The sequence below is a fragment of the Pristiophorus japonicus genome, chromosome 16 (assembly GCF_044704955.1).
Source record: "Pristiophorus japonicus isolate sPriJap1 chromosome 16, sPriJap1.hap1, whole genome shotgun sequence".
Lineage (NCBI taxonomy): Eukaryota > Metazoa > Chordata > Chondrichthyes > Pristiophoridae > Pristiophorus > Pristiophorus japonicus.
Window position 1 is genome coordinate 44,358,174 of NC_091992.1, and position 21,738 is coordinate 44,379,911.

General features: G+C 47.2%; 1 protein-coding gene across 4 annotated transcripts in view; it reads left to right on the forward strand.

Annotated features, from left to right (window-relative positions):
- Positions 1–21,738, forward strand: part of LOC139226469 (elastin-like) — a 435,956-nt gene that overhangs the window by 142,145 nt on the left and 272,073 nt on the right. For all 4 annotated transcript variants that reach the window (XM_070857261.1, XM_070857262.1, XM_070857263.1 and 1 more), the window contains exons 14-17: positions 2,370–2,405; positions 12,482–12,601; positions 16,023–16,058; positions 20,498–20,593. In XM_070857261.1, coding sequence (XP_070713362.1) covers positions 2,370–2,405; positions 12,482–12,601; positions 16,023–16,058; positions 20,498–20,593 — 288 coding nt within the window. The remainder of the gene's footprint in view (positions 1–2,369; positions 2,406–12,481; positions 12,602–16,022; positions 16,059–20,497; positions 20,594–21,738) is intronic.

Consider the following 21,738-nt stretch of genomic DNA (forward strand, 5'->3'; position numbering starts at 1 on the left):
AATTGACTTCCCCATCACGCAGTAACTTCACTTCATGAGTAATAAATTGGTTGAGAGTACTTTGGATCATCTGGTGGATGTGATGGATGCAAGGTCTTTCCTTGGGTTGTCCTATTCGACCAAAACCCAGGAGTGTTCCTGGGTTAGCTCAGAGCAATTAGGAACAAACATGATTTTTATTGGAAACTTTAACCATAGTTGACTAGCTCCATTGGGAGAAAATGTGAAATGTGGTGTGGCAGTCACTCCTCAGTGAGGCAGTGATGGGATCAGCACCATTGGAATTGCTAGAAACACAAGAGCTGTTGCAGCTGCCTGTCAACATTATGTATCGGTTCCAAAAATGTCGACAGAATATGAGTGATGAAGCTTCAAACACTATTCCCAAAGAACATCAATCCATGTATGCAAATGTTCACATACAGAATTAATCATCACTTGCTGAGCACAGATTGCTGGAGCATCCATTGAGCTGGGGAATTCTGTTGCTAGCCGAGCTCAATGGATACTCAAGCAAACTTTGTTCAGCGAGGACACTCCATAGGCCTTCACGGTTGACAGTGTCAAAGGCCTTTGTGAGGTCAAAGAAGGCCATGTACAAGGGTTGATGCTGTTCCCTGCATTTCTCTTGTAGTTGTCGCATGGTGAAGATCATGTTCGTTGTACCCCTTAGTGGACAGAATCCGCATTGTGACTCTGGGAGGAGCTCTTCAGCCACAAAGAGAAGACAGTTGAGGAGAATTCTTGCGATGACTTTCCCAGTGGCTGACAACAGGGAGATTCCTCTGTAGTTGTCGTAGTCAGACTTGTCCCCTTTTTTTGAAGATGGTCAAAATTACGGCATCTCTGAGATCTCCTGGCATTCTCTCCTTCCAGATAAGAGAGATGCGGTGATGCATTCGTGCCAATAGTGCTTCTCCACCATACTTTAATGCCTCAGCAGGGATTCCATCTGCTCCTGATGCCTTATTGTTCTTGAGCTGATGGATGGCCTTTTCTACCTCGTGCAGGGCTGGGGTTTTACTGAGATGGTGGCGGGTAGCATGCTATGGGATGGAGTCGAGGACACACGTATCAAAGGCAGAGTCTCAGTTAAGGAGATTTTTGAAGTGCTCCTTCCAGCCGGCCCTGACTGCCTCGGTGTCCTTAATGAGTGCCTCTCCGTTCTTGGCCAGCAGTGGGATGGGGCCTTGAGTGCTTGAGCCATAGGTGGTCTTGACTGTGCTGAAGAATCATTGCACGTCATGGTTGTCGGTCAGCTGCTGGATCAGGACCTCAAATCTGGCACAAAGCTTACGGTCTACAGGGCAATAGTGATACCTGCCCTCCTATATGGCTCGGAGATGTGGACTTTATAAAGTAGACACCTCAAAGCGCTGGAGAAGTACCACCAGCGCTGCCTCCAAGATCCTGCAAATCCACTGGGAGGATAGACGCACCAACATCAGTGACTTCGCCCAGGCCAACGTCCCCAGCGTCGAAGCACTGACCACATTCAACCAGCTTGGATGATATGGCCAGCCCAATCATCCGAATGCCCGACACGTGACTCCCTGAGCAACTGCTCTACTGGGAACTCTTACATGGCAAGCGAGCCCTAGGTGGGCAGCGGAAATGCATCAAAGATACTCTCAAAGCATCCTTGATAAAGTGTTACATCGCCACCGGCACCTGGGAATCTCAGGCCCAAGACTGCTCAAAGTGGAGGAAGAACACCTGGGAGGGCGCTGAGCACCTTGAGTCGCGTCGACGAGAGCATTCAGAAACCAAGTGCAGGCAACAGAAGGAGCGTGCGGCAAACCAGACTCCCCACCCACCCTTTCATTCAACCACTGTCTGTCCCACCTGTGACAGAGACTAATTCCCACATTGGACTGTACAGCCACGTGAGAACTCATTTTTAGAGTGGAAACAAGTCTTTCTCATTTTCAAGGGACTGCTTATATGATGATGATGACGACGTTCAGCGAGCTTCTCTGTGCTCCCAGGATCTATTTTGTGAGACAAGGATTTATTTTTTGAGACATTTGCCCTTGCTACTTCAGTTCTTTTAAGATGCAACTTGTGGTAATGCCGTCTAATATACAGAAGAATACTTAGATTTTCTTGAAAGTAAGGTAAATTGCAAATGCTCTCTGTAAGCGATAAGAATTAATGGGCAAATAGTCTTATTTTGTTCCATGATTTCTTGTGATCTTAAAGTTTATTAAAGTTTACTTTTTTAGTTGGATTTAATATTGAATATTTCAGAAATTGGGTTTACCTGGAATGAAGTGGTGCTGTTGAATGTCATAATCTTATTTATTGCTGTACTCTGTATGTAGCTAGTCTCTGTTCTGTCATAACTTGTCAATCCTCTGTCATTGCAGGTGGATATACAGCAGCCAAAGCTGCTAAATATGCAGGTAAATATTTCTACTTTTATAGTTTGTAAAAGCATCAAATTGTTATTGTATTAATAGGCACAGAATAGTACTGGGAATAATCTTCTTTACAAGTATATGACCAAAGTGAACGATGGTACAGACTCGAGGAACAGAGTGTCCGCCTTCTGTTCCTGCGCTTCGACCCTACTGTTACTTACTCACTGGTGCCCTTTGTCATGGCAATTTAGGGCCATGTACTGCTACTTGTGTATTAGCAGTAATTGAGCAATTATAGGCATGGTAGCGTACTTGCAATTGTACACTCTATGGGCCCAAGTTTTGGGCCGCGCCTAGAACGGCGCAGCCCCGACCTGTACACCCGTTTTTCGCGCCACAAAGTGCGCCTAAAAAAAACTTCTCCGGCTCCCTGCTGGTCCTCTTGAGCCGGGCGCGGCGCAGCACGAGGTGTAGGGGGCGGAGCCAGGTCCCTGCGCTGAAAACAGTGCCGGGACCTCTGCACATGCATGCTACAGTGGGCGCGCATGTGCAGAAGCTCCAGGCGCCCAAAACTGTGTGGGAGGGGCCCGAAGCACGCAGCCCCTAGCCCTTGCCCAATGGCCTCACTGGGGCCGGACCCGACCCCCCGGACTGGACCCGACCCACGCTTCCCCCCCCCCCCCCCCCACCCGACCTGACCTCCCTCTCCCTCCCCCCCCGAACCGACCTCCCTCCCACCCGACCTGCGCTCCGGACCGGACCCGACCCGACCCAATCTGACCTCCCTCCCCCCGCCCCCGACACGAACCGACCCACGCTCCCTCCCTCCCCCCTACCCGAACCAACCTGACCTCCATACTCCCCCTCCCCCGCCCCCCCCCCCCCCACTGACCCGACCCAACCCGCGCTCCCGACCCCGACCCCGGACCCAACCCGACCCAACGCCACCTACCTGTAAATCTGGTGCTGGGGACGGGCCCTACCTGAAGTCTTGGGCCCGGCCCGTTCAGCCTCCCCTCCCCCCCAACTTCTCCTTTTTCCCCCTTCTCCTTTTCCCCCCTTCTCCTTTTCCCCCCTTCTCCTTTTCCCCCCTTCTCCTTTTCCCCCCTTCTCCTTTTTCCCCCCTTCTCCTTTTTCCCCCCTTCTCCTTTTCCCCCCTTCTCCTTTTTCCCCTTCTCCTTTTTCCCCTTCTCCTTTCCCCCCTCTTTCCCCTCCTCCTCCCCCCTTCCCCCCTTCTCCCCCCCTTCCCCTCCTCCTCCCCCCCTCCCCTCCTCCTCCCCCCCTCCCCTCCTCCTCCCCCCCTCCCCTCCTCCTCCCCCCCTCCCCTCCTCCTCCCCCCCTCTCCTCCTCCTCCCCCCCTCTCCTCCTCCTCCCCCCTCTCCTCCTCCACCCCCCCTCTCCTTCTCCTCCCCCCTTCCCCTTCTCTTCCCCTCCTCCCCCCTTCCCCTCCTCCCCCCTTCCCCTCCTCCCCCCTTCTCCTCCTCCTCCCCCTCCCCCTTCCCTCCCCCTTCCCTCCCTCCTCCTCTGCCTCCTTCCCTCCCCCTCCCCTCGCTGTCAGAAACACAGACACTGACAGACAGAGAGTGAGAGACACACCCAGACAGACAGACAGAGAGATAGAGACACTGACAGACACACTGGGGGGGTATCCCAGCACGCTGTTGGAGGGCTCCCGGTACTGCAGTCGGTAAGTAGAAAATGTTTTATTTATTGATTTTTTTTGATTGATTTATTGATGTTTTTCTCATTTATTATTGATGATGGCTCTTTATTTGTAAAACTGAAGTGTTTAATGTTTGTAAGCTTCCCTTTAAACACCCCCCCCCCCCCCACCCATTCCCTACGCCTGATTTGTAACCTACGCCTGATTTTCTAAAGTGTAGACCAGGTTTTTTCGAGTGTACAAAAATCTTCACTTACTCCATTCTAAGTTAGTTTGGAGTAAGTTTTCACTGCCGAAACTTTGAAAACATGCGTAAGTGGCCAGACACTCCCCCTTTTGGAAAAAAAAATTCTGTTCCAAAGTGAAACTGTTCTAACTGACCAGAACTGGAGCAAACTAAATGCCGACAATTTGAATTTCTAAGATACTCCGTTCTACACCAGTTGCTCCAAAAAATCAGGAGCAACTGAGGCCGAAACTTGGGCCCTATGGTCTGAATGCCACCCAGTGGTCATACAGGGCATAACTTTAAGTTATTCTAAACCTTTATAAAACACTAGTTAGGTGTCGGCTGGAGTATTGTGTTCAACTCCATACACCACACTTTAGGATGTCAATGCCTTGGAGAGCATGCCGGAGAGATTTACTAGAATGGTACCAGGGATGAGGGACTTCAATCATGTGGAGAGACTGGAGAAGCTGGGGTTGTTCTCCTTTAAGTAGAGGAGCGTTGATAGAGGATTTAAAATCATGAAGGGTTTTGATAATGTAAATAAGGAGAAACTGTTTCCAGTGACAGAAGGGTCAGTAACCAGGTGCCCAAGTTTAGCCCTAGGGTTAGAACGCCAACTTTTTAAAACAGAAACGGCGCCTATTATTTACCTTGGTATTCTCCCCTCCGTCCGGTCGATCCAGGCTCTTGACGCAGCGCAGCAGAACGCGTGGAGGCGGAGCCAGGTCCCGGTGTTGAAAACATTGCCGGGACCTCTGCACATGCGCGCTACAGTGTGCGGCATGTGCAGTAGCTCCAGGCCCCCGAGGCTGCGTGGGAGGGGCCCGAAGCACACCGCCAGTAGCCCTGGCCGAATGGGCTCACCGGGCGAAGATCGGACTCGGCCCTGCCTCCCTCCCATCCAGCTTCCGCTCTCCCCCCTCAATTCAGTTCCCACTCCCCCACCCACCTCCCCCCCCCCCCCACCCGCTCCGGGCTTCCTCCCGTTCAGCTGTTCCCCCTCCTCTCCCTCCCTCACTCCCTCCACATCGTCGTCGTCGGGGTCCGCCCGCCCGGCCTTTCACTGGGGTCGGGCCCCGCCCGAAGTACTCCGTGGGAGCCCGGCGGTGGCGGCGGCAGGGCCCGTTCCGCTTTCTCCCTTCCCCCTCCCCCCCCGTTCGCTGCCTAAACTTGCAAAACAGGCGTAAGTGGCTGGACACGCCCCCTTTTGGGAAAAAAATCTGTTCTAAAATGAAACTATTCTAATTCAAATGCCGAGAATTGCAATTTCTAAGATGCTCCATTCTAAACTAGTTGCTCCAAAAAAAATAGGAGCAACTCAGGCCAAAACTTGAGCTCCAGAGGTGGTTGGCAGAAGAACCAGAGGCGACATGCGGAAACACTTTTTTTACGCAGCAAATAGTTGTGATCTGGAGTTCACTGCCTGAAAGGGTGGTGGAAGCAGATTCAATGGTAATTTTCAATAGAGAATTAGATAAATACTTGAAGGGGAAAAAAATTACAGGGCTATGGGAAAAGAACAGTTGAGTGAGTCTATTTAGATAGCTTTAGCAAAGAACCAGCCCGGGGTCGATGGGCGGAATAGACTCTGCGCTGTATCATTCTCAGATTGTATGAGTACCAAGTTTTTCTCAAACAGGTGCATAGCAGTAGCAGCTGACCAGTGCGTGACACTGACTGACTGGTGCTATTGGGGGTCTAGCATTCATGCAAGAACATTAACAGCTTGGTTTAGTCTTTTCCCACCAGCTAAATGTCATTCATATCTCAGCAGGAGCCAGTTTCTTGCTGAGAGCAATAGTCTTCCTTGGTCCCTAAAGACTTGGGGGAGAAATTGAGCTCTGTAATGCCCGTTTTTTAGGCACTACACTGCCCCCTAATGCTCAAAGATGGGCTTTGTGATGCGTGCGCACAGTTCCACTGGGAAGTGCTCCATAAGCCACCTTGGTAAAGAGGTTTCTGCGTGTGTACCTGATTGCCAGCAGCCTGCAGAGCAGGCTGATTATGACTTCAATCAGTGTGCACCGATGATTAAATGCCAGCACTGGCATTTTTGAACGCCGTGCTGGAGCCTTTGCCCTGTGTTAACCTCGCACAGTTAAGCAAAATGGAGGCCATTCCACTAGCGCTATTTAAAGGAATTATGAAGTACTTGCAGGCTCTTTGCTGGATTATTTCTTCTGGCTGCTGGTGTAATTGCATGTGTTTTTGGAGCTTTTCTATACTTGGCTAAAGTTTGAATAGTCTACAGTAAATGGCCTGGCTGGAGCTGAAGTACTTTTATGTTGATTTAAAAGCTTGTGCTGAAATAAATTGCTTCCAGACATGGTAGGGAATTAAACATGACTGGGAAAATGAAGAGAGACAACGCAGGGCAGGAAAAGCTGCTATTGGAGGGAGGAGGAGGAGCGGGAGAAGGATGCTGAGCAGAAGGCCATATCCGCTGAGCATCTTTAGGGAGTATTTCTCTTACCTCAACTTCAATGATGACCAATGCTTAAGACATCTTTGCTTCACAGAAGAGTGCAATGTGCAGCAGGTGTGCGACCACAGACAGCTCATCATGCAGGCGAATGCTCGTTATCCTGGTAGTAGTCACGATTCCTTCATTCTGCGGAAATCCTCTGTGCCATCTGTACTTTACCCACCACGGCAAGTCAAAGGCTGGCTGCTGGGCGACAAGGGTTATCCAGTCATGGTATGGCTCATGGCTCTGGTTCGGAACTCATGCACAGCGGACCTACAGTGAGAGCCATGCTGCCATAAGAACATTATAGAGCACACCATCGGCGTTCTCGAGCAACACATCCACTGCCTGGACCACTCTGGAGGAGTCCTGCATAAGAACATAAGGACTGGGAGCAAGAGCAGGCCATATTTCCCTTCGTGCCTGGTCTGCCATTTATTAAGATCATGTCTGATCTTCAACCTCAACTCTGCTTTCCCACCTGATCCCCATATCACTTGATTCCCTGAGAGTCCAACAATCTATCTATCTCAGTCCTGTTTATACTCAACAATTCAACATCCACAGCCCTTTGGGGTAGGAAATTACAAAGATTAACAACTCTCTGAGTCAAGAAATTCCTCCTCATCTCAATCTTAAATGGCTGACCCCTTATCCTCAGACTATGCCCCATAGTTATAGACTCTCCAGCTGGGGGAAACAACCTCTCAGCATCTACCCTGTCAATTCCCCTTAATCTTATATTTTTCAATGAGATCTCTCATTCTTCTAAGTTCCGGAGAGTATCGGCCCAGTCTACTCAATCTCTCCTCATAGGACAATCCCCCCCCATCCCAGGAATCAGTCTGCTGAACCTTTGTTGCACTCCCTCTAGGGCAACCCTCTCATCCCAGGGATCAATCTCGTGAACCTTTGTTGCACCGCCTCTAAGGCAAGTATGTCCTTCCTCAGATAAGACGACCAAAATTGTGCACAGTACTCGAGATGTGGTGTCACTAAAGCCCTGTATAATTGTTGTAAGACTTCCTTACTTTTGTACTCCAAGCCCCTTGCAATGAAGGCCAACATGCTATTTGTCTTCCTAATTGCTTGCTGTACCTGTTTGCTAACTTTGTGTTTCCTGTATGAGGACACCTAAATCTCGCTGAACACCAACATTTGATAATTCTGCAGTACTCAGCTGAGTGGGTACCAAGAATTGTGATAGTATGCTGCACAATCTGGCCATTATGAGGAAACTGCCCTTGCCCCAACCAATCAGGCGAGAAGCAGGAGCACATCAAAGAGGAGGATGAGAAGGAGGAAGTGCATTAGGAAGTGGAGGAAAATGAAGAGGATGAAAAGGTACAAGCAGGACAGACCCTTTCTGCCTAGGCTCTACATGATCAAATAATTCATGAGCGATACAAGTAACCTCAACCACATGTCCCCATTCACCAACAGTCCCACACTTCTTGCCTTACCTTTTATCCCTGACCATCACATCATCCTCTTTCCAACAACATAAAAATAACAATCATCAGAAAATGTACATGCTAATCCATTTTATAAACATAAGCATGACCTAATGTATACAGAAGTAAACTAATCACCCTTGTGCATTTTCTTAGTGCCTATCTTCCATGTCCTTTGCCTCTCCGAATGCTCATTCCTCCTGGAGGAAGGCTATTGACCTCCAATTGAGGAGATGGCAGATGGCCTTGGAGGGTGACCCAAGCAGCTGTGGACCTAGAAAGCCCAGCTTCAGACTGCACCATCTTCACATGACTTGCAACAGTCTGGCTGTTACTATAATTGTACAGGGCTTTGGTGACACCACATCTTAAGTACTTCAGACTGCACCACCTCGGCGCTAGGTGTTGCTGCAGGCCACTGGGTTCAAGAACCTCAAACTCGTCAAACCCCAGGAAGATAGGCGCATCCACCGAGGGGCGTCCCCACTGTCTGCAGCAGATTGATCTTGCCGGAGTGGCGCAGAATTGTCGTACCCTTCCTCCTCGTCTCCCTTGTCGTTGGAGGTGGACACCTTACGGACAGGCTGTTGCGCTTCTGGCTCATTATCTGTAAGTACAAAGCGACAGAATTGTGGTTAGCAGCAGGAGAGGGCACAGGAAGGGAAGAAGGAGGTGACATGGGGCACTTGTAGGTAAAGTGGGAAAGGCATGTGGTTTTTGGGGTAAATGGTCTCATAAGAGGGAAATGGAATGAACATAGCGTCACTGTCACCAGGGGGCTCGGCATCCCTGACCCCTACCCCACACACGTGCACCCATGAGGGCGGACACTTGCATTTCCACCTCCGTGAGGGCGTGTAGGTCGGGCTCCCCTCCTCCGGTCCACATTTGTTGGCGCCTGTTGTGAGCGAGTTTCGCCTGCAATAACAAACAGAAGACGGTGTGAGTACGTGTGCAGCTAATCTTCTGCTACATGTGCCTTACAGAGTTGAATAGTTGCTACTGTATGGAAGTGTGCAGATGTCCATTTGACTCTCCGTAGCTATGCAGAATGGCTGTGTGAACAGTGGGATTTGGTGGCTACTAGATAAGATTAAGGGCAAGGCTAAAGTTTTTCAAATGCATATAAAGTGTGAAAAGGTAGTAATAGGAGGGATGGGGCTGATTAGCAACCAAGAAGGAGAGCTACGCATGGAGTCTCAAGGTATGGCTGCTGAACTGAGGTGGCGCTTTGTCGCTCTCCTCAGCAATGAAGACCATGGTATAGTATACATAGTGAAGGAGCAGGTACTGTACATTGTGTGAGACAGTGAGATTCAAATTATGGCATTGTAAGGTTAATAGAAAGGGTACTCACCCTGATGACCTGAGTGATATCGTTCAACCACTTGCAACATTGTGTTGAAGTTCTGGGCACCGTGCTCCTTGCAGACATGGGCTGTGGCAGCTCCCTCCACAAATTTCTGACAAATTCTAGACGGTGGCCTCCTCCCACTTTCGGGCTGCAGCACATGCGTTCGCCTCTCCATAGCCTCCATCAAAGCTCTGACCAGACTACGATGGTGAAATTGCGCCTGTGCAGAGTCATCTTCCATCCCCTTTAAGAAGCAGCTGGTGGCAGAATGTCTGACGACCATCGCCTCATCCACATTCACTCTGGGAATTTATCGCAATGATTTTCGGCTTCACTGCCTTAAGAGAATTGAGCAATGACTAATTTACTGATCCATTTCCCTCTTGGGCGCTGAAACCAAATTTCGCGGTAGATGGCTTAACTACATAATTTTCTGAATTGGCTTAGGTTATCATAATGTGTTGTCTTAAGCAGAGATTGAAATGGATTATTTATTTGTACAGGTACCAGAATTTTGAAACAACTTCTGAACTGTTCCAAATTCCATCTTTTCTCATTTAGTATCACACTTCATAGAAACATAGAAAATAGGTGGAGGAGTAGGCCATTCGGCACTTCGATAAGATCATGGCTGATCATTCCCTCAGTACCCCTTTCCTGCTTTCTCTCCATACCCCTTGATCCCTTTAGCCGTAAGGGCCATATCTAACTCTCTCTTGAATATATCCAATAAACTGGCATCAAGAACTCACCGCCCCGCCCCCGCCCCCCCACCCCCCCGGCACCACCACCACGCCACCGACAACTATTTGAATCACTGTTTTCCGACTTTTCACCATGCTCCATATATCATCATCATCTTAGGCAGTCCCTCGAAACGAGGATGACTTGCTTCCACGCCAAGAAAGGATGAGTTTACAGGTGTTTCAATGAAGGACCTAATATTCCAGGTCCTAAACTACATCCTGAAGGGTAGAAGATGCCTGTGCATGGATTTTTTTTAACGTGGTGGACGTTGCACACCAGCCACCACACGGGCTTGACAGAGTTGAGGTCTTGGTCCAGTGGCAAGGGTTATCCAAGACGACTGGAGACCTACTCTACTGCATGGACCTAGTGCGCACACGTATCGCAGTGTGGGCAGGCCCGTGCTGCCCCTGGCCCCGAACTCGCGCCTCTCCTGGGCCCCGATCACATCCCTCCACAGACTCTCGCCGCTTCTGCTGTATCTGCCCACGCTCCAATCAGCAACCTGGACTTTGATGACATCACTCTTCGCTGACATCACCCTCCAGCACCTTGCAGTACTATGCCGCCACCCTGCTCCCTGGCCGCTCACTGCTCCTTTTATGGCCCTGACCTGCCGCTGGTGTTCTCACGCAGGTTGGGGCCTCCACTCATCATATGTACTATATATGCTGTGACCATATATACTGTGCGACAGGTTCATGTGATTGTGTCATATCCAGAATCTAAACAACAGAATAAACTATTCTTCCTCATCAAAGATCATTTCTAATAATTCATTCAGTAATTGAATGCATTTGAACTTTTGATCACATTCCACAATCCATCCTTGCAGCAAATGAAAGCAACAATTCAAACTTTGTGACAGGTAGTCTTAGTTATACTGCAATGTCTTTACATCGGATTACATAGGATATATGGCACAGAAACAGGCCATTCGACTCAACCAGTCCATGTCGACGTTTATGCTCCACTTGAGCCTCCTCCCATCTTTCCTCATTTAAATCTATCAGCATAACCCTCTATTCCCTCCTCCCTCATATGCTTGTCTAGCCTCCTCTTATTATATTCGCTTCAGCCACTCCCTGTGGTAGCGAGTTCCACATTCTCACCACTCTTTGGGTAAAGATTTTCTTCTGAATTTCCTATTGGATTTATTGGTGACTATCTTTCATTGATGGTATCTAGTTATACTCTTCCCCACAAGTGGAAACATTCTCTCTCTCTCCACTCTATCATAACCTTTCATAATTTTAAAGACCTCTATTAGGTCACCTCTCAGCTTTCTTTTTTTCAAGAGAAAAGAGACCCAGCGTGTTCATCCTTTCCTGATATGTATACCCTTGCATTTCTGGTATCATCCTTGTAAATCTTCTCTGCACCCTCTCCAGTGCCTCATTATCCATTTTATAATATGGCGACCAGAACTGTCTGCAGTACTAAATGTGGTCTAACCAAGGTTTGATACAGGTTTAGCATAACTTACCTACTTTTCAATTCTATCCCTCTAGAAATAAACCCTAGTGCTTGGTTTTCCTTTTTATGGCCCTGCTAACCTGTGTCGCAACTTTTAGTGGTGTATTTTTCTCTGAGATCCCTTTGTTCCTCTACCCCACCTAGACTCGCACCCTCTAAGTAATTAATGACCTCCCTATACTTCCTACCAAAATGCAATACCTCACATTTATCTGTGTTGAACTTAATCTGCCAATGATATGCCCATTTTGCAAGTTTATTAATGTCCTTCTGCAATTTGTTGCAATCCTCCTCAGTATTGACTATCTCCCCCCCCCGCCCCCCCTCCCCTCTGCCCCACTCTCTGCTTTCTGTCTTGAGGCCAGCTAGCTATCCATTCTGCTACTTGACTGCGTATTCCCCTGACTCCGTATTCTCTGACCTTGTTCATCAGTCTATTATGGGGTAGCTTATCGAAGGCATTTTGAAAATCTAGATAAATTGCATCTACTGCATTCCATTATCTACTCTCTTTGTTACCTCTTCAAAAAAATCAATGAGTCTTTCCCTTTTGAAATCTATACTGTGACTATTCATTATTGTATTTTTGTTTTCTAGGTGTTCTTCTATTTTCTCCTTTAGTAGGGACTCCATTATTTTTCCTACCACCTATACCAATAGTATGTTTTTCTGTTAGATTTATTTAACATATTGATGAATGTAACTCTCCTGTGCTGGCATTCCAGGGGCTGTTCCAGGAGGCGTTTTCAGAGGTGTACCAGGAGGCGTTCCCGGGGGTGTACCAGGAGGCGTTCCCGGGGGTGTACCAGGAGGCGTTCCCGGAGGTGTACCAGGAGGCGTTCCAGGTAATTTGATCTCTCATTAACAAAATTTATATTCATTTGAGATGAGATCAATGAAAAGTGTAAGTTTTATTATTGTCAATTTTACAATTGAGTCTGTTAGCCTGCTTTTACACTGTGCCTTTCACTTTGTATCAATGCTGCAGATATGGTGCAAATACAGCCTGAATCTGCAGTCATGGCCTGGTTTGGCCAGACACAAGAATAAAGTGGAGTGAGATTCCATAGAGGAGACTCTGGGTCCCCTACCTGCTGAGCCTAGAACCAAGAGCTTCCAGTAAATTTGTGCCCATGGTTGAGTAAGCAGAGTAACTGGCTGGGTAATTCACTCACTCCACACCTATTTTCAAGGTAATATGCAGCCTCCTAAATCTCCAGCATGGTGAGCAGGAAGTGCACGGCCATTTCCAGCCAAAAGTGGTTTGCCCACCGTATTGGATTCCATTGGTGTCAGGTGCGCATGCCAGAACATATTTAAACAAATGAAGATGTTATTTCGTTTATGGACCTGCGCTTCTCAGAAGACCATTTTGCAGTTTTGTATGCACCATTGCATGTCTGACCTCTCCAACATTTAATTTAAAGGCCTGCCTGAAAATTATATCTAGCAGGCCTTGGGCATCAACGCAGAGTCCAGGCTGCACAAACAATTTTCCTCAGCTAGTCGCAAGTTTTTCATGTGAGAAACACGATTACAGCACCTATGGACTCGATTTTGCGGGGGGTGGGCGGGGAAGGGGGGTTTTCCTCAGCAGGTCGGGATCCGGCTGTGAACTCGTCGCTGTGTACCTTTACCAAATGTCTGGTCTGTCAGCACTGAGCAGACGCGATATGTAGCTGATTAAAATCATTAGTGACTTGTTTACAGCCACTTAACAATGGTTTATTTTCCCCTATTTTATTGATTTGAAAGGTCGTCGACCGGTTTCCCACTGTGCCTAGACCTCATCTGTGAAGCGGAGGCAGGAGGTCATTGGCCAGGGAATCACTTGATGTGTTGACAGCTTCAGATGTCAAGTGAAAGCTCCCAGCTGATTGAGAAATGTTCCCTTAATCACTAGCTTCTCTAAACTGCATTTCCACTACAGATTCAGAATGTTGCAAATCTTTACACAAGTCTCAATCCTGTCTGACTTCATTACCTCTCCCACCATTGACAGATCACTTCTGTCATCTCTACTTCAGCTGCCATCTATTCCATCAACATGGATGCCATTGAAAATCTCTCACCTTGGTCCTCAGAATCCCACCACGATCAACCCCAACACCGGCAGCACCAACAACGACGCCAATCTTCCCCACAATCAACTGATTCTGACAGGACTCAAGGCATCTGCACCCAACCACATTGCTGCTCGGGAGGCCAGTGATGGCCTCACCAAGGGGGACGCTGTACACCCTGGCTGCCACATGATGCACCAGGTTGGCACCACCCCACACCAACACCTTAAAGCATTCCAACAATGCCCAAGCCATTCCTTTCATACTCCTCACCATTGAGGGGGTACCATTATGTCTCACCATTCACTGCATCTCACTAAGCCACTTCCAAAGGTGCACACGAATCTGTCCAACAACACAATGTTAAAAATAAAAATGTCAATGTTTGACATCACATTAACAGAAACTTTACATGAACATTGAATAAAAGACCCAAATGTCCACCCTGGTGTGTTAGTTGGTATGATTGCACTAGGATGAGGGTGATTATGAGGAGTGGCTAGTAAGATGGGGATGTGATAATGCAGATAGAGAGGGATGAGTGGAGGTGCAAGGTAAATTAGTGTGAGTAAGGATGTGCAGGAGTAGGGTAGGGAAGGCAGAGTGATGGGAATGTGATGAGAGGCACAGCAGGGTGAGGTTAAGTGTGGCTTTGTGCTAACGTTTCGTGATCTACTGAGATCATTGAGACGTTTGCGGCAATGCACCCAGGTCCTCCTGACCACATCCCTGCTTGTACCCTCATCTCCAATATGCAAACAAGATGTATTGATCTCCTAGGGAGGTGTTCTCCACCCTTGGGAAGGGAAGAGGACCTCCCCATGTGCTGTCATGGGAGAGCCTGGGTGCAGCCCTGCATCTCTGTCACCAGATCCGCTTCCTCTAATTGGCAGGAAAAGCGCTGGGCAGACTATTCAAGTCTATTCAAGGTAAATTCACAGCAGCCTGGAGCCAGCAGCGGGGCCGGGACCTGCCAACGACGTCGTCTGCCACGGACCTGCCGAGGTTCGTAAAATCCAGCCCCATATGTTTAATCCCCACTCTACTACTTCAGTACATGAACTAGGCTGACATTTCAGTCTATCGCTGTGTTGTTGGAAATGCCATTTTTCTGATGAGATTTTAAAATATTCTGATCTGATAGTTCACAAAGAAAGAAAAGATCCCACGGCACTATTTGATAAAGAGCAGGGAATAGTCCGCTCTCAGCCAGCATGACCAAATAAATCAATGAATTGGTTATCCATCTGTTTGTTTGTATGGGACCTTGCTCTGTGAAATTGACTTCCCCATTTGACACATCACGCAGTAACTTTACTTCATGAGTAATTAACTGGTTGTAAAGTACTTTGGATCATCCGGCGAATGTGATAAGTGCAAGTTCTTTCTTTAGGTTGTCCCATTAGAGCAACATTGGGAAGAAACATGTTTTTTCTTGGTAACTTTAAGAATAGTTGGCCAGCATCACTGGGAGATTAAGTGTGAAATGTGATGTAGCAGTCATTCCTCAACGAGACGTTGATGGGATCAGCATCATTTGAGTTCCTAGAAACACAAGAGCTGTTACAGCTGCCTGTCAACATTTTGTATCAGTCCCAAAAGTTTCCACAGAATATGAGTGATGAATCATCAAACACTACTCCCAAAGAACACCAGTCCACATATGCAAATGTTCAGATACAAAATTATTCATCACTTGCTGAGCAAAGATTGCTGGAGCAAAGCAAAATACTGTGGATGCTAGAAATTTGAAATAAACACAGAAAAGGGTCAGGCAGCATCTGTGGAGAGAGATAAAGAATTAACTCTGTTTCTCTGAACTCCGCTGCTGCCACATCTGTTGTGTATTTCCAGAATTTTATGTGTTTATTGAAGTTTACTGGAGTATCCATTGAGCTGGGAATTCTGTTGGTAGGCCAGTGCAATGGATACTCGAGCAACCTTTGTTCAGCAAGCTTCTCTGTACTTCCAGTCACCATCAGGTTCTATTTTATGAAACATTTGCCCTTGCGACATCAATTCTTTTTCGATACAACCTGTTGTAATGTTCTCTAATATACAAAGCAATAGTCAGGTTTTCCTGTAAATCCGCAATGGGGTATATTGCATGGCACTGTTGCTCTTCAGAATGTTATTCACTGTTCCACTTTATACGTAGCTGGTCTCTGCTCTGCCACAACTTGTCAATCCTCTGTCATTGCAGGTGGATACGCTGCAGCTAAAGCTGCTAAGTATGGAGGTAAGTCTTTCTACTTCTGTAATTTGTAAAAGTATCAATTATTGTATTAGTAAGCACAGAATATTAATGGTAAAATCTTCTTGACAAGTATAAAATGTATATAACAATTAAATTCATCATCAAGCAAAGAATATATTTCAAGCTTAGTTACAATAGTTTCCTCATGGCAGGTAAATGGTTCCAAACTTTGCTATCAGCTCATCTCACTTTACTGTATATTTAACAACATTGAAGTATTATTAGAAAGAAATATCATTCTGCAATTTGGCTGCATTAATTCAGCTTTGAGAAGCTGCTGCCTTGTACTGAGGCTGTAATTTCATAAACTGAACAATATCCATTGTTTGAGTGCACAGAGAAGCTGGAGTACCAGCCAGGAGTCCACAATTCTGTCTGGGCTTAATTACAAGGGCTTTGTCCAAAGAGATGCCAGGAAGTGTCTCGCCACGTGAGAAACGGGCAATGATAGTCATAATCCTGGACATAGACCAATGTGAAATATTCAATTGCCAGTAACTAAGTACTTAATTGGAGACCTATATATTATGCTCATAATAAAGGATGAAACCAAGTACTGTATGCAATGCGTAAATGTGACCTTAGCTCCTTTAATTGGACTCCAGAGTCCAGGTACAGCGTGGGAGACCGCCTAATATACAGTGCTCCCAAGGAATGCTGGGATCCCTTGAGACGCCAACAGGTAGGCCCTTTGGTGGTGGTGTGATACAGGTTGCCAAGGGTTAAATACAAAACACTACATAAGAAAAGGATGAACTTGTATGGCACGCTAACAATAATTTTAAAAAAATGGCTGAACTGGCAGTAAAAGGGTCACAAACTACTCCTTATTCTCGTTTTCCACAATGCTCTACTTACTATGAATTCATTCCTTCATGATTTATTCTTGTCCATTTGACTATTTTCTGTTTAAAGCTGGTAGCTTTTTTGATACTTTCCACTAGTTATTTGCATGTTGCTGTCTTTTCCCTTTTGTAATATTTCTTTACCATTCCAACAGTGACCACCAGTAACAATTGACACTGTTACTTAAAAGTTACTAGATTTTAAACATGACATCATATTTCCAGACATACGCAATGGGTTCCTCAGGTACCACTTGTTCTATCATGTTATGGATTTGTAGCATATTTACCTCAGATGCTCATCATCATCATAGACAGTCCCTCGGTATCGAGGAAGACTTGCTTCCACTCTTAACATGAGTTGTTAGGTGGCTGTACAGTCCAATACGAGAACCACAGTCACTGTCACAGGTGGGGCAGATAGTTGTTGAGGGAAGGGGTGGGTGGGACTGATTTGCCGCACGCTCTTTCCGCTGCCTGCGCTTGATTTCTACACGCTCTCGGCGACAAGACTCGAGGTGCTCAGCGCCCTCCCGGATGCGCTTCCTTCACTTAGGGCGATCTTTGGCCAGGTGTCAGTGGAGATGCTGCAGTTTATCAGGGAGGCTTTGAGGGTGTCCTTGTAACATTTCTGCTGCCCACCTTTGGCTCGTTTGCGGTGAAGGAGTTCCGAGTGGAGTACTTGCTTTGGGAGTCTTGTGTCTGACATGCGGACTATGTCACCTGCCCAGCGGAGCTGATCAAGTGTGATCAGTGCTTCAATGCTGGGGATGTTGGCCTAGTTGAGGACGCTAATGTTGGTGCGTCTGTCTTCCCAGGGGATTTGTAGGATCTTGCGGAGACATCGTTGGTAGTATTTCTCCAGCGACTTGAGGTGCCCTACTGTACATGGTCCATGTTTCTGAGCTATACAGGAGAGGCGGGTATTACTACAGCCCTGTAGACCATGAGCTTGGTGGCAGTTTTGAGGGACTGGTCTTCAAACACTCTTTTCCGCAAGCAGCCAAAGGCTGTACTGGTGCACTGGAGGCGGCGTTGGATCTCGTTGTCAATGCCTGCTCTTGTTGATAGGAGACTCCCAAGGTATGGGAAGTAGTCTACATTGTCCAGGGCCGCTCCGTGGATCTTGATGACTGGGGGACAGTGCTGTGCAGTAAGGACAGGCTGGTGGAGGACCTTTGTCTTGCTGATGTTTAACGTAAGGCCCATGCTTTCGTACGGCTCAGTAAATACATCGGCTATGTCCTGGGGTTCAGTCTCTGTATACGCACAAACGCAGGCGTCGTCCGCGTACTGTAGCTCGACGACAGAGATTGGGGTGGTCTTAGACCTGGCCTGGAGATGGCTAAGGTTGAACAGCTACCCACTGGTTGTTCTGTAGTTTAGTTCCACTCCAGCGGGGAGCTTGTCGGCAGTGAGGTGGAGCATGGCAGCGAGGAAGATTGAGAAGAGGGTTGGGGCGATGACGCAGCCCTGTTTGACCCCGGTCCGGACTTTGATTGGGTCTATAATGGATCCGTTGGTAAGGACCACGGCCTGCATGTTGTCGTGGAGCAGGCGGAGGATGGTGACGAACTTTCGGGGGCATCCGAAACGGAGGAGGATGCTCTATAGACCCTCGTGGTTGACGGTGTCAAAGGCCTTTGTAAGGTCAAAGAAGGCCATGTATAAGGGCTGGTGCTGTTCCCTGCATTTGTCCTGCAGCTGTCGCGCTGCAAAAATCATGTCCTTTGTGCCCCGAAGGGCCTCCAGGCCTCATAACCAATGCCTGCAAAAAGACGCTTGGTCACTTGACCAGGAAACACCAGGATTGGTTTGATGAGAATTATCAGGAGATCCAAGAACTAATGGATCGCAAACGCAGGGCATTTATGAGCCTTAAGTAACAACCCAACTCCGGGGCAGCCAAGCAGCATTACAGACGCCTCAAGGCTGCGGTCCAACAAAAAACCCAGGACCTAAAGAACAGGTGGTGGACAGAGAAAGCACAGGATATACAGCAGCTGGCCGACAGTCATGATGTGCGAGGATTCTTCATTGGAGTCGAGGCCACCTACGGTCCAAACACCCAGGCTGGCCAAGAACGGGGAAACACTCATCAAAGACACCGAGGCAGTCAGAGCCCGCTGGAAGGAGCACTTTGAAGATCTCCTCAACCGAGACTCTGCCTTTGACTCGAGTGTTCTCGACTCCATCCCGCAGCATGTTACTCATCACCACCTCAGTAAAACCCCAGCACTGCACGAGGTAGAAAAAGCCATAAGACAGCTTAAGAACAACAAGGCTTCGCGAGCATTGAAGTATGGTGGAGAGGCACTGCTGGCACGAATACATGACCTCGTCTCTCTCATCTGGAGGGAGGAGAGCATGCCGGGAGATCTCAGAGATGCAGTGATCGTGACCATTTTTTAAAAAGGGGACAGTATTAGGCAGTCACTCGTATCGAGGATGACCCGCTTCCACACCAAAAAGGGATGAGTTCACAGGTGTTTCAATGAGGGACCTGACATTCTAGGTCCCGAACTACATATTGAAGGGTAGAAGATGCTTGTGCATGGATTCTTTTAACGTGGGTTGGCCGTTGCACACCAGCCACCACACGGGCTTGACAGAGCTAGGTCTTGATCCAGTGGCAAGGGTTAACCAAGATGACTGGAGACCAAGCTCTGCTTAAAAAAAAGGGGACAAGTCCGACTGCGGCAACTACAGAGGAATCTCCCTGTTATCAGCCACTGGGAAAGTCGTTGCTAGAATCCTTCTCAACTGTCTTCTCCCTGTGGCCGAGGAGTTCCTCCCGGAGTTAGTGTGGATTTCAGATGCAGTTAACACCAACACTAGTGTGTTTAGGTAATCTGTCAAGTGAAACTGCAGGAATAGGGATTATGCATGTAAAACAACTTTTACTTGTCCCTTTCCAACCTACGGTAGAGTAGGCATCAGTTATATCATACTCATAGGTTTTAAGGGGGCTTAACTTTGCAATTAGTGCTCAGCCATTTAGGAATGAAATCAGGAAGCATTTGTTTACACAAAGGGTAGTGGAAATTTGGTGCTCTCTTCCACCCCCCCACCCCCCCCCCCCCCCCAAAAGCCTGTGGATGCTGGGTCAATTGAAAATCAATACTGAGATTGATGGATGTTCAATAGCTAAGAGAATCAAACGATCAGGAACAAATCTAGTAAATGGAATTGAGGTACAGATCAGTCATGAGCAAATTGAATGGTTGAACAGACTCGAAGGGCATAGTGGGCTTCTCCTGTTCCTATGTTTGGACCCTGCTGTTACTCACTGGTGCCCTTTGCCATGCCAGTTTAGTTCCATGCAACACTACTTGTATATGTGCAGTGATGTAGCACATATATGAATGGTGGAATACTTACAATATTATTGTCTTAACGTTTTTTAACTTTTGATCACGTTCCAAAACTTGCTCTTCAGCAAATGAAAGGAGCATTTGAAGCTTAGTGATAGGCTCCCTTAGTAATATTGCAATCTGTTTAGTACCAATAGTATGATCTTCTGTTAGGACAATTTCACATATTGATGATTGTAACTCTCCTGTGCTGGCGTTCCAGGGGCTGTCCCTGGAGGCGTTCCAGGGGCTGTAGCAGGAGGCGTTCCAGGGGGCGTTCCAGGAGGCGTTCCAGGGGGTTTACCAGGAGGAGTTCCAGGTAATTTGATCTCTTTAACAACATTTTAGATTCATTCAGATGTTGAATGAAAAACTGTCAGTTTTGCAATCGAGTCTGTTAGCGGCTTTTAAACTATAATTGTCCCCTTTCACTTTGCATCAATGCTGCAGTTATGATGCAAATACAGTCTGAATCTGAGGTCATGGCCTGGTTTGGGATGACACAAGAACAAAGTGGAGTGAGATTCCATTGAGGAGACGCTGGGTCCCCTACCTGCCTAGTCTGGATCCAAGAGCCTCCAGTAAATATGAGGCTCAGTCAATGGCTGAGAAATTTGCTCACTCCATACCCATTTTCCGGGCAACATATACTCTCCTAAATCTCCAGCATGCTGGGCAGAAATCAAGCGCACATTTCCAGCCACAAATGCTCCGCCCGACATTTTGAATCGGGCTGTTCCATTGATATCGGGTGTGAACATCAGAATTATTTAAACAAGTGAATAAGTTATTTAGTTTATGGTCCTATGCTTCTCACAAGACACTTATGGTTTTGGTGTGCCACAGTGCACATTTCAGTGTTTTTGGAAATGCCATCTTTCTGATGAGATTTTAAACTGTTCTTATCTGGTGGTTTACAAAGTAAGAAAAGATCCCACAGCACTACCTGATGAAGAGCAGGGAGTTGTCCACCCTCAGCCAGAATGACCAAATAAATTAATTCATTGAATATCCAAATGTTTGTTTGTGGAACCTTGCTCCATGCAAATTAACTTACCCTTTTCATAACGTCACACAGTAACTTACTTCATGAGTATTAATTGAATGTGAAATGCTTTGCATCATCTGGAGAATGTGATATAAATGCAAGTTCTTTCCTTAGGTTGTCCTTTTTGAGCTAGGAATTCTGTTGATAGCCCAGCTCAATAGATCCTCGAGCAACCTTTGTTCAGCGAGATTTGCTGCACTTCCAGTCACCATCAGGATCTATTTTGTAAAACATTTGCCCTTGCTGCTTCAATTCTTTTTGGATACAACCTGTTGTAATGTTCTCTAATATACAAAACAATAGTCATGTTTTCCTGTAAATCCATGATGAGGTATATTGCATGGTGCTGTTGATCTTCAGAATGTTACTCACAGCTCTACTCTGTACATAGCTGGCCTCTGCTTTGCCAACAACTT